At 39.0% G+C, this 13,006-nt stretch overlaps 1 protein-coding gene across 5 annotated transcripts in view; it reads right to left on the reverse strand.

Moving 5' to 3' along the window:
* Positions 1-3,056: 3,056 nt before the first annotated feature.
* Positions 3,057-13,006, reverse strand: part of EPHA6 (EPH receptor A6) — a 353,748-nt gene continuing 343,798 nt past the window's right edge. For all 5 annotated transcript variants that reach the window (XM_083736224.1, XM_083736225.1, XM_083736226.1 and 2 more), the window contains 4 exons: positions 9,267-9,416; positions 5,870-6,063; positions 4,554-4,703; positions 3,057-3,673 (listed from right to left, as the gene is read on the reverse strand). In XM_083736224.1, the coding sequence (XP_083592350.1) occupies positions 3,559-3,673; positions 4,554-4,703; positions 5,870-6,063; positions 9,267-9,416 (609 nt within the window). In that variant the 3' untranslated portion in view covers positions 3,057-3,558. The remainder of the gene's footprint in view (positions 3,674-4,553; positions 4,704-5,869; positions 6,064-9,266; positions 9,417-13,006) is intronic.

Genomic DNA, 13,006 nt, shown 5'->3' on the forward strand with positions numbered 1-13,006 from the left:
TTTACACTGTGATTCCCCCCATCCTTTCTATTGAAAATATATATCTTGATAGAGTGATAAACCTGGAAATAAATTGCCCATAGATTGTAACTAGATTGATGAATATGCAACATGCATCTTTTCAGCCATACGAATGAAAGGGCACAGAGAATTACATTTGAGAAAGGGCTTGTTCTATTAAATGTTGAGGGACTGCATATATTCATTTGGTAAACAAATAGTTGCTACTCCCTCACATATCTCTATATATAGAGATATATGCCTTTAGACACATTTACTTGAAAGTAAGGCCCCTCCACCCTGTGCCTCAAGATGTGTCCCCAGATAAACACAAATCCACTTCTGCATTCAGATGGAAGTGCTTCTTGTGATGTTCAAAGACAGAACTTGCATAGCAAAAATGTGCATGCTATTGTTGCAGGCACACCTGTGCAAGTTCCCTTCAAATGTCAAGCAACACCAGCTGAATACAGAAATGACTATGTGATTGGTAGGGGCACCAGTTCATAGATATTTGAGATTAAATTGTAAAAAAAGGAGTGCATTTTAAGAGCATTTGTTGTATTCACAGGTATCTACTTAAAACAAACAAACAAAACCCAAATAATTATAGCAATGTTACTAAACAAAGGGATTTGTGCCTTTTGGCACCTCACAAACATCCAAACAGACTTTCCCACCAAGCAGTCATTTCATGGCCATTTTAAAGTCAGCAGTGTGGAGACTGCTCCATCCATCCATGTGTAGTTGCTTGCTTTGTGGACCATGCTATGACAAACCATGAAGAGAATTGCTGTGACAAGGTGGGCCTGTGTGGTGAGCAGCTGCACACAAGTAGCTCACTGCAGTGAGAAACCCTTTATAGCTGCTTTTAAAATGGCTTCTTGCTTGTGTAAACTAGTCCACAGTCCCAGCGTTTCAAAAGATTGCTGGCAAACCCATTCAACGAGCATAAAGTTGAGCGCCAAAGGTTTGGCAGGCAAGTGAAAAAGCTAAACAGCAAAGGAAAGACTTGTTTCTAAACATGACGCTGAACTTTTAAAAAAATTACAACTTGTATGGCTGCTTTTCCCTTAAAAGATAAAGAGCAACCCCCCCACAAACATTAAAATAAACATCCCCCCCCAATCATTTTGAAATACATGAAGCGAAGCAAATTTCATCCAATCCTGCAACCAAAACCTGACACATTGAAGGGGAGGGCCTGCATGCATGAAGTCAACTTGAATATGTTGGAATAAATTCAAACTTAATTAGGTTGAAAATATTAGCATCCATTAAGTACATGATCAAAGCAGTGGTACAGTTAAAATAAAAATATTCCACTGACTTCATTCCACACCTTTCAAAAACCTGTGTTTCATTCTATCTTCTTTTTTTTTTGAGAAGGACTTCTTAAAAAGTTAAAAAGCAGTCTGTCTTACAGCCAAATTACACTGAAATCCAGTTATACAAAGATTAAAATAAAAATAACAATTGCATGGCAAGCCAAAAAGAACTGTTTACTGAAATTAGACAAAAGAACCAGCCTTTGAGGCTCATCTTCCTATGGACGTTAGCTTGACATACACAAGATGCCCTTTTCAGCATCTCTATCCTTTAGACTGTAAATTGTAAGCTTTTAATTATTGTGAAACTCTAGTAATCAATTTGTCTTAAATCTCCCTAGTTTAGGTGCTGCCCATATCCATTATTAAAGTGTAAATCAGAAATGCTCAGGTATAGTGTAGCTTCACATAACTGTATAAATGCATTGTGCTGTCCCTACAGGTGGCATATGTGTAATTGTGCATGGCTTTCAGAGCATGCAGATGTACTCATTTCTGGTACACAGCAGCATATATCCCATGCAGAATTTGTATGATGTAGCCCAGTAGATCTATGAAAGTTTTGTAAAGGTACAGATATTTTAGAGCATTTTCTTTCACGTTTATTGTATGGCTATTAAAGTTTATAACTGCAAGGACTAACTTATCTACGGTATCAGTTAAGATGGCTAAGTTAATGAGCACCACCTGATTAGTTACTTGAATTCATATTCATCAACCTGGTTTACCTCTCAAATAGACATTCCTTGATACTGTTATTTTGTCTGCCTAGTTTGGGTCACATTCTTGCACAGCCTAGTACTTGGGCTTGATATTAATGGGCAATAGCATGATACTATTTGAAAATAATGCCATCCCTTGAATGCTCTTCCACTCATACAGACTGGAAAACTTGACAAAGCAGGGAAAACTGAAAATATCCCAAGACAGAAAATGTATTGGGAGTAAAATTAACATTTTTCCTGTAATTATATTTGGAAAAAATGGCCCTTTACATTTTTTTTAATAATAAAAAAAATGCCTGGCCTATCGAAGAATAAATGTGCCACAATAAAACTGCTATAGTTAAGCATTTTCCTATGCAAATATAGCAAATACTTGGGGCTTTGCAGCATAAGTGTACATTTATAATTACAAAGCCTGCATTACTGCACTATGCAGGATAGTTGGCAACTATCATGTATTGCATGTTGCTTAAAACAACCTTTCTGGGATAGTTCAGTCGAGGCATATACAGGCAATTTAAAAATGAGTAACAGCAAAAGTAGCAAATAATTAATCTTATCAGTTATTCTAGACTAGGGTAAAACAGACTCTGCTAAGTTGGTGCCCTCCAGCAGTTTTGTACTACAAGTCACCTCAGCCACTGGGGCTAATGGGAGCTGTTATGATTTATATTGTAGTGGCCATTGTCTACAAACAATAAAAATCAGACGGACTGATGAGAGTTGCAGACAAAAACCTGGAGGACCTCAGGTTGGCAAAGCGTGGGGTAAAAGTACCTAATTTTCAAGCAAATTAAATTTAATTAATTAAAGACATCACTTCACAAGCATGTGATGGCCTATCATCCTCACAAATCGTCCAATTCAACCTGGTCACACACACACAAAGTATTCACTGTAAGTTGTCATTGTTTATCCTGACCAAGAATTCTTACAACTTCCATACCAGCCTACCAGCAATTGAACTATTACAAAGTAAATAATACAACACAAACCATACATCTGGGATTTCCCATTATCATAAAATAAATATTTATGTCAAACTCTTTTTTCTCGATTGCACATTGTATATTGGAAGCTAATGGTCACAAAACATGAAAAGAAATGTCAATTACTTTTTTTTAGAAAAAAAAAAACTATCATCAAACTCTAACACATCAAGAAGGTAGCCACTCCAAGCCTAGAAGGCTTTAACTTTCACAGAAGTCAATGAAAGTTTTCCAAATATTTTACTGTTATACAAAGTTATACATCCATGCTGAGCTATTCACCGTTGTGCAGCAACAGTCTTGCAGTGGGCCAGGATGTTATTGGCAGTTTATTGAGGGAGGAACTATGCAATGTGATTAAAAATTTCAAGTTGGAAGTATTAACATAAACATTATGTGTTTATAGTATGAATAGGAAGTTTCAGTTCTTGAAGCTGGGAAGAGCAGAAAGAAGGATTGAGAGTATCTTCCATTTTAGAAATGCTGAGGCACAAAACACAGTTGCTTCTAGAACTTTCATACATGAAATCCTTTCTCCTGTATGTGCATCATGTGTAATCGCAAAGTCTGTAAACTGCTCACTATTCGTCTTTGGTGTCCAATAAGTACAACACCAATTCTTCTAATTTCACTGTAAGGAAAAAAGTATGTTTAGGAATCACTAAACAGCGCAGCTGCAGTACAGAAAACAGAATTCAAATGTTTTCATATGCTTATTAGCCTTAGACTTTCTATATTACAATATGTCGTGTGATGCCTGAAATGATCAACAACAGAGGTGTATCTCCAACAGAAATGAAAAAGAGACAGGAATCCCACTGAACTAAGACCTGGCAAATGATTTATTTGTGAACAAAGTCTGCAATTTCATGCCTTTTAAATTAAAATTGGACAGGAGTGTTGTTATGTACTGAGTTGAATAGGATCCAAAAGGCAGCAGTCTGATTGGTCCTAGAACAATAGGGTCCAGAATGCAGCAGTCTGATTGGTACACAGGAGCCACCCAATCCAGCTCCAGGTGGAAGTGAATCCGCAACCTGATTGGCCTACAGGTGAATCCCAGAATTAGCCAATCACGTGGGGCCCATTGTGTAAATAATGTATATAAAGCAGACATTCTGGGGGAACTTCCATTCCTCCTCACCACTATGAGCTGAATAAAGATCATGAAATCCACTCTCGACTCTTGAGTATTTTTCAAGTGTGTAAAGAGATGTTTAGAATGAACATGTAATGAAGCCCTTGGCTTTTTATTTGTAGTGGGCAAAACTGCCCCAAATGGCATCTATAGTTGCATATTCCACTACTTTTGCTCTACTGGATGAGAAATAATAGCACTGAGTTATACTTCCTGCTTCTGTCCACAAGGGCCTGAAGCCTTCTTTGAACAAGTGGGTTTTTTGTCTGTCTGTCTGTTTGAAGTTTCTTTTTTTGAAGGAGCAGGAGGGAATCAAACCCATTTCCACCCCCAGTAAGGCACTTCTTTACAGCAGTATAAATAGTTTACTTACTCAATGCTCATTCTTGAAACAAGATCCATAGTTGTATACCCTGCTGCCATGAAGTTATTTTTGTATTGGCCCATTTTTATTGAGTCCAGCCAATCACTGACTGATACAAAGAAAGGGTATTCGGGAACTTCACCAGGTGAATCTGGCATTCTACAGGAGCACAAACACAGGGGCAAGAATGAAATACTGTACTTCATTTAATTCATGATAAGGATTGCTGACAGCTTATGTGTAAATTATGAATTAGATCAGCCAAGCAGTAAAGTTCAGATACTAATCTAAGAGCACAGTCCAATTCACAATTCTCAACCATAATTTTAGACACAAAGGTTGCTTTTTAGTTTCAGCTTCTTTCTTTCTTTTTCAAACAATACAACAGTAGAACAATATAAAATCTCTATCCATGTAATTAATTCAGAACTGTGGTCCACCCCCACAATTTGGAACCCTGAACACAACTACGTGCATATAATTCCAATATGACCCAACCTGCTCTCCCTAACAAATATTCAGATTGGCCTTTTGAACTTCCCAGATGTTCCAATCTATTTTTTCAGCTCTATATTTTTAGATTTAAAATAATTTTTAATGCAGATTTAAATAATAGGTTTATGGGTGAAAACATTTCAAAGTGAAATGGACTGGAAGTAAATAAATACTTGTGGATATTATTTGCTCAGTATTTGCTAAAGTATTCGATTATTTGTATTGTGTGATCATTCACATATATATATGGATATTTTTTGGGACTGAACAAATACAGATCAAAATGTGATATTTGCTGCATACATGTCTGCCAAATTATCTGCGTTAACCTAATGATATTCCTTGTGGCAATTTCCTCAATCAAAGCAGCATTTTTTCCAGCTGTTGTGATTACAGAAATCACTTTCAAGTATATGCAGCTGTATTCATGGAGATACTTCATTCCACATCACTGTTTCCAATGTGAATGTATCCCTGGAAAGAATCTAAACCCATCAGGTGGAAAAGAGGTTTAACACATGAACTGGCCTTTATGCATGTGATCTAGGGCAAGATGAAGAAAGAAAAGTTAAAACAAAAAAAATTCTTCCAGTAGCACCTTAAAGACCAACTAAGTTAGTTCTTTTGTGTGCATGCACACTTTTTTTGTTTTGACTATGGCAGACCAACATGGCTACCTATCTGTAAAAGAAAAGTTAGAATGTCACACATGAATGGGGAAATTGATCACTTTTATACTGAAAGCTTTATTTTGACAAATTCTGTGAATAGCATGGTGCTGTCTAGGGACTGTAATACACACAGGAAGAGCACACTGATCTGCATCTTACACAAGTACATCCTCCACTAGAGTATGAAGAGAGCTGGGATTGCGTATCAATTTGTCTAGGAAGCTGACAATGTCGGTGAACTTTGGCCGGTGGTTTCTCTCCTTTTGCCAGCAATGAAGCATTAGTTGGTGGAGAGAAGCTGGGCAGCCCATGGGAGCTGGAAGCCTGTAGCCTTCTTCTATGGATAGGATGACCTAAATAGAAGAAGAGGGATAGGGGACACAAGGCAAGTTCATATTACTTGACATTTCCATATGCAAGCTATGCCACTAAAACAGAGCCAGTAGCCAGTGTCCCACACTCTGGTGTGAATAGACATGGAAGCTAAATGGTCTGCAAAAGGTCCTAATGTCATGGTTTTTCCTATGCATAAGCTGAAGTAATTAATAAGCTATTTTAGATGTGATGACAGAAGCCCTCCTATAAGATGTTCTGAATGCTAATCATAATAATAATCTACTATCATTTTTTGAAAATTGGATTCTGCACATTTGGACATCTCTAAAAATTAATGCTTCCTGATATGATGGAGCCTGTTTTAATCAGTATCTGGATACCATTGGATGGCATTTAGAATCAAGATGGCAGACCAAAACATTCCAAACTGCATGCCTCTTAAGATACTGCAACTGTTATGCCGCTGGAGGAATGTTCTTCTGAGGAAGATCTGTCTGGCATTTCCACAAGAAAATGTTACAGAAGAATTCTAGTATTATGAGAGGAGAAAAAACACCCCTCTATCCATATCCCCCACACTTTTGTAAACCTATACCATAGTAAAGTCCAGAGAAGCAGAATTTATAGTCAGAATTTGCAAGAACCTATATAAAAGGAGGTGGTCAAACCCCCTCAAGTGAATAGGTTTGTGACAGGAGAACTCACTCACACCTCCTCTATATTACACATTCACTGAATTTTACAGTGTCCCAAACCTAATCTCTCAGTTCAGTCTGTTCAGCAGCTTGCTAATTTCCACAGGAAGTTCAAAAGCCTAGCTAATGTTTATTAATTAACCAATAAGATATGAAAGATTATGCAACACCCACAATTAATGGACACCTCTAGTATCTGCCACACAGCCTAAGTATGCATTAATCAAGACTACCACAGCTTTGAGTGAATACAATAATAATATAGTTATCTACTTGAGCAAGTAACATTTCTTATACCAGAGTAATAAAGTGAATATTAAAAAAATCAATCACTGTATTAATATGTAAAATTTATGCTCTATATTTTCAAGCCTCTGTGAATTAAATTTAATCTAAAATCCAAGTTCAGACACCTAGGCTAGAATTACTTTGCTTTAAGATAGTGAGATTCAACATTCATGCTCAATTTATGTGCCTATGAATTCCAAGGATTTAAGATAACATCACACTCATTTTAGTTGCTTAATTATGGTGTTATATGCAGACTTCGTGAGTGGAATGTTTCATTGTATACATTGTCCTACACTGAAGACACTCCTCTTTACCCTAGCTTTTGCCACCTAGGATACACATATATTTTAGGACCTACCCTTTCTGACTGTAAATTGTTTTAACTGATTTCAGTATGTTGTGTTTTTCTATTGTTACATCCTGCCCTGGGACAGCTGTTGAGGGCCAGGTAAGAAAAAAAAATGCTACTACAACTACTATATTGGCGTGGGGAATCTCTTTCAGCCTGAGGGCCTCATTCCCTTGTAGGTAAGCTTCCACAGGCTTCATGAAGTGATGGGCATGGCCTGAGGTAAAAGTGAGTGTGGCAGAGGGGACTCTTACCTTTGCTCAGTATACTATATTCCAGCTACTCAACAGTCAGAGGTTTCTACAACCCCAACCCCAACCCTCTTCATCTGGGCTAGGATGTGGAAGAGCACATTCCAGCCAGGCAAAAGCATCTGAGAAGAGCATAGATCTGGTCTAATGAGGGGTGTAATAGTCTGGGAGAATTTTGAGGGCTGGATATAGAGGGCTACATTTGTCCCTGTTATGTCTCAGCCCTGCTTTATATCTACCATCTGTGCAGAATGAATAAAGCTGCTTTATTGATTTCTTTTAACATGAGGAAAAGTGGGTATGAGTCTGTACAAAGGAAATTGTGGGCCAAAAAGGAGATGGAACCAGTAAAGACAAGGTAACCAAGTTAAGTTATAGAATTATGCCATATGTTTTCTTCTGGATTCCTTTTCATTTCATAGAATCGTAGGATTGTAGAGTTGGAAGGGACTCTGAGGGTCCAATAGCCTGCCCTGCAGGAATCTCAACTAAAGCACCCATGACAGGTGGCTGCCCAACCTCTGCTTAAAAACCTCTGTTGAAGGGGAGTGCACCATCTTCTGAGGGAGTCCATTCCACTTTTGAACAGCTCTTATTGTTAGAAATTTCTTCCTGATGTTCAGTCGGAATCTCCTTTCTTGTAACTTCTTGTTACTCTGGAGCAGGAGAAAACAAGCTTGCTCCGTCTTCCATTCGACAGCCCTTTAGATATTTGAAGATGGCTATATCTCCTCTCAGTGGCGCCCGCCCTGTGGAACGCCCTCCCATCAGATGTCAAAGAAATAAATATCTGACGTTTAGAAGACATCTGAAGGCAGCCCTGTTTAGGGAAATTTTTAATGACTGATGTTTTAATGCATTTTTAATCTTTTGTTGGAAGCCGCTCAGAGCGGCTGGAGAAACCCAGTCAGATGGGCGGGGTATAAATAAAGTTGTTGTTGTTGGTGGTGTTGTTATCATCATCAGTGTCCTCTTTTCCAGGCAAAACATAACCAACTCCCTCAAACATTCCTCATAAGGCTTGGTTTCCAGGCCCTTGATTATTTCCTCACAGAGATGAGCTAATTTTCCATTCTGCTAGGAGCGACAGTTCTGCAAATGCCTGCACAACCATGTAAAATGGCCACAATCCAACATAGGGTTGTGCGTGCTCAATAATCAATCAATAATAGCTCCACTGACAGTAATAGGGTTATTCCTAGTTAGACATACCAAAGGCTTTACTTAGAATGTATTCCATCTAATCAGGACCAGCCCAAGATATTTTGGCATCTTAGGTGAAACACAAAATGCCCCCTCCACCAGCTGAGATGGGGTAGGGAGTGAAAATCAGCATCAGAATGAAAGGGGAAAGTGAAGCTCAGCCTGGAAATCAAAGGGGAGAGTGAAGATCAGCCTTGGAATGGAAGGGGAAAGTAAAGATCAGCATCAGAATGAGAAAAGGTGGTGGTGATGGAGGAAGGGGAAGCAGAGGCAGCATCTGCCACTCCTCCCAGGGGGTCCACATCCGTCGCTAGAGGCAGCTGTCTCACTCTGCTACATGGGTGAGCTGGCCCTGAATCCAATATCAATGCAGTAAGCATTGCCACCCTCAAGAACATTTATATAAACTAATTTTGCCTGCAAATACTTACATCCTGGTTAGACATCTCCCAATATGGCCTCTCTCCATATGACATTACTTCCCACATGACAATCCCATAACTCCACGTGTCACTTGCGGAAGAGAACTTCCTGTAGGCTATTGCTTCAGGGGCTGTCCATCTTATGGGAATTTTTCCACCCTGGAAAACACATTGTAAAATTATCAAGATATAGTTCTGAGAACAGGCATTCTGTTCTTTAATGAATAATCTAATATATATTTGGCCATTGACAGAAATACCAGCTTTCCCCTGAAATCTCATTTACTAATTTGAGACTGCTTGAATAGTATCACAATTAGAGCATTTTATGTTCTTTAACATTCATATAATTAATCAGACCACATCTTGTGGCATCTTTAATAACTTCTAAGCTATATCTGAAAGCTCATCAAATATAATGAGAATAACTGAAGAAACAAAGCACACAAAGCCAAGTGAACAGGGTGGAAATTATTATTTCCTTTAACATTTATCATTATTAAGGTTTCATTTTTAATATATTCCAAAATCCCTTGGTAGGTTATAAACAAGCTGTGGTTCTGCACACATAAGCAGAAATCTCATTGAAATTGATGTGTGCAGTATAGGTTTATCCTGAAACGACTGGCATATTTTGCATCTTAAAATCATAGGTGTGTGTGTGTATGTGTGTGTGTGTGTGTGTAAATATGCAAAACATGTATACACATACATATGTGTGTGTGCGTGTACTACAAGATGGAAATTTGGTTACTTTAGAAGAAGGAGTTATATTAATCTGCTGCATCAAAAACATCTTGTTTTTGATCTTGTAGCATCTTCAGCTGCAATCTCAACACTACTTATTTGGAATTAAGAACCACATTAAATTAAGGTTATCAGACGTCCCCGCTTCCCAGGGACAGTCCCCAGATTTACAAATCAGTCCCCTGACAAAATCCTATCATTCCGACTCATTTCAGTGAAGTGTCCCTGGATTCATTGAAAAAAATCTGGTAACCTTACATTAAATTCCATGGGACATACTTCTGATCAGACAGGGTTAGCAGTTGCAGATTTATTGTGGAGTAAGACTGCTTGGAGGAGAGTACACACACCTGGCAAAGTAATCTCTAGTACATTACAGCTTATGCCACCAACATGGCACATTCCATGCCCAAGAGAGAGACATTAGAAGACTTTTGGAACCCCAGGGTTTTCAGAAGTACAATATATATATTTTTTTAAAGCCTAAAGGGGAGGTATCTGGTTGGCAACTGCGAGGCCATGATGCTGATGGGACACTGGACTAATTCAGCAGAGCTCTCCCTAGTACTCTAATCCTTTGCCCCACTCTCTTATTGTTTTTCACTGACTAGTTACAACTTTCCTGTTCCAGTGAGCATTTATCTTGCTAGGCAGATGATTTTTCTGCAGCAGACCCTCATTTTTAGAATGCTTTAATCTGCTGCTGTTTCTATGGCTTTTATGGAATTGTTTTATGTTTAATTCTTGTCAGCCATCCTGAGTGATGCAAGTGCATTGGAAGGATGGTGAAAACGTTTTCTACAACTACATCAATGTCTGCTTCATGTGTTTTTCTGATCCTGTTTAAGGGTGTGCTTAATTTCCAATTCAGAATTGCAGTAGCACTTCCAATCAAGGCAAGCACTTGATCATTCTGAAGAATGTCTGCCTAGATTATTTTCAATAAAGTACATACCAATGTTCCTGTATATTAGGAAAACAAACAGAAAAAGGAATGGCAAAACAGAATTAACAAAATTCATAAAGGTGCATCTATTCATGCTCAGCATCGTGACATAAGACAATCTCTTATGTTACTGCTAATAGAAAAAGGAAATTATATTGTTAATATTCATACAGACAATGAATTACTTGTGTAAGTCGTTATATGCACAGGAATGGGAAACTTCATTACTTAATTACTTTTGTAAAGTATATTTTAATGTAAAAAGTCTTTTACACTTTTTGTATAGAAAAGTGAAAGGCTGAAACTAAATAAGATCTGTTCATGAATAATAGAAGGGCGCATTTGCTTCTGCACAGCTAAAATAATATTTCCAGCACTCGATCAAAGTAATAAAAAACTCTAGCCCTGCTGGGCATCTTCTTTCTGATAATACTCATATTAAAAATATTTATTAAACTCTATTGTATATAATGTGCTCCATCACAAAATTAAAATAAATATCCATTGTTACCCACATGTAATTTCTACAGTCGATCGATCAAAACTGTCACTATCCTCATATGGTAAAACTTCATATGAGCAAGCATTTCCCCTCTTGCCTTCTGAAGCCATGCTGCATTTTACCTCATTTCTTAAATTTATAATGAACTTGGGGAAATGCTAATTTTGCTTTCCTGTTATAACACAGCAGTAATGGTACTATTCAAATGCTTATGATGTAGTCTGTTTTCATCTGCTGCCTCCTGAATTATTCTTGATTGCAGCTCAGAGACAAGATGCCACTATGTGCTGCCACAAACTCCTTATCTAATGAGTAAGTGGAGTGCCAGATCACTCAAGCAGAGCAGCATATTGTTTCAGCAGGACCCATATGACTGAAAACAAAGTTTTCCTGGTTCTCATAGTCCAGCTCTCTATAAACCCAAATTGTAGCTCTCTAACCTGCAGCATTGGACGCAGGTGGCACTGTGGGTAAAAGCCTCAGCGCCTAGGGCTTGCCGATCGAAAGGTCGGCGGTTCGAATCCCTGCGGCGGGGTGCGCTCCCGTCGTTCGGTCCCAGCGCCTGCCAACCTAGCAGTTCGAAAGCACCTCCGGGTGCAAGTAGATAAATAGGGACCGCTTACTAGCGGGAAGGTAAACGGCGTTTCCGTGTGCGGCTCTGGCTCTGGCCAGAGCAGCGATGTCACGCTGGCCACGTGACCCGGAAGTGTCTCCGGACAGCGCTGGCCCCCGGCCTCTTGAGTGAGATGGGTGCACCAACCCCAGAGTCTGGCAAGACTGGCCCATACGGGCAGGGGTACCTTTACCTTTTTAACCTGCAGCATTATCACATGTGAAATAGGAAGGCTGAGACCATGCTCCATTGTTGCACATGTGTCCATATCTGCAGCTACCCAGCGGCTAACATCTATGGCCAGTAGGAGGTGGCAGGATGGGGTGACATCACTCACCAGGCATCTGATGCTCCTACAGCACACCAGCCTCCCCGCTGCCTCACCCCTCTCCTTCTTGGTTACCAGTGGCGATCTCCATGTTGGTGAAGCCAGGTGATTAACGCCGCCCTACCAACTGCCACTAGCTTTTCTGCTACAACACCTACTAATATCACTGAACTGTGTTGGGTTGGGATCCATCTGTCTTGGGAGATACTGGACAATCAGTGAACATGCTCAGCGATTCTAATGGCCATTACATGTCAACAGATTATGCGAGCTGTCAGGACTGTAGCACAAATGTAGCAAGCATGAAGCAAATGGCAATAGTATCAAAGGTAAGTGATTGATATATGATGGGGAGATGTAGAGCAGAAAGAATATAGGCTGCTCTCAGGTTTGCAGTTCTGGGAAACAGACGGGGAACCATTCTGTTGTGCCTTATCTTGCATTTCATTTTCATTTTCCCCTCCAACTTTCTCAATATTATATTAAAATTTAAATATGTTGAGAAAGGTGGAGGAAAAAAATGAAAATGCAATGCAATATTACCATATCAAGCCTTACAAGTTGCGACTTCTGAGAGATGGTTAGCAGCACTGCCATATAGTCCACTATTATT

This window comes from Podarcis gaigeae (assembly GCF_964106915.1).
Source record: "Podarcis gaigeae genome assembly, chromosome: 4".
NCBI classification, from domain to species: domain Eukaryota; kingdom Metazoa; phylum Chordata; class Lepidosauria; order Squamata; family Lacertidae; genus Podarcis; species Podarcis gaigeae.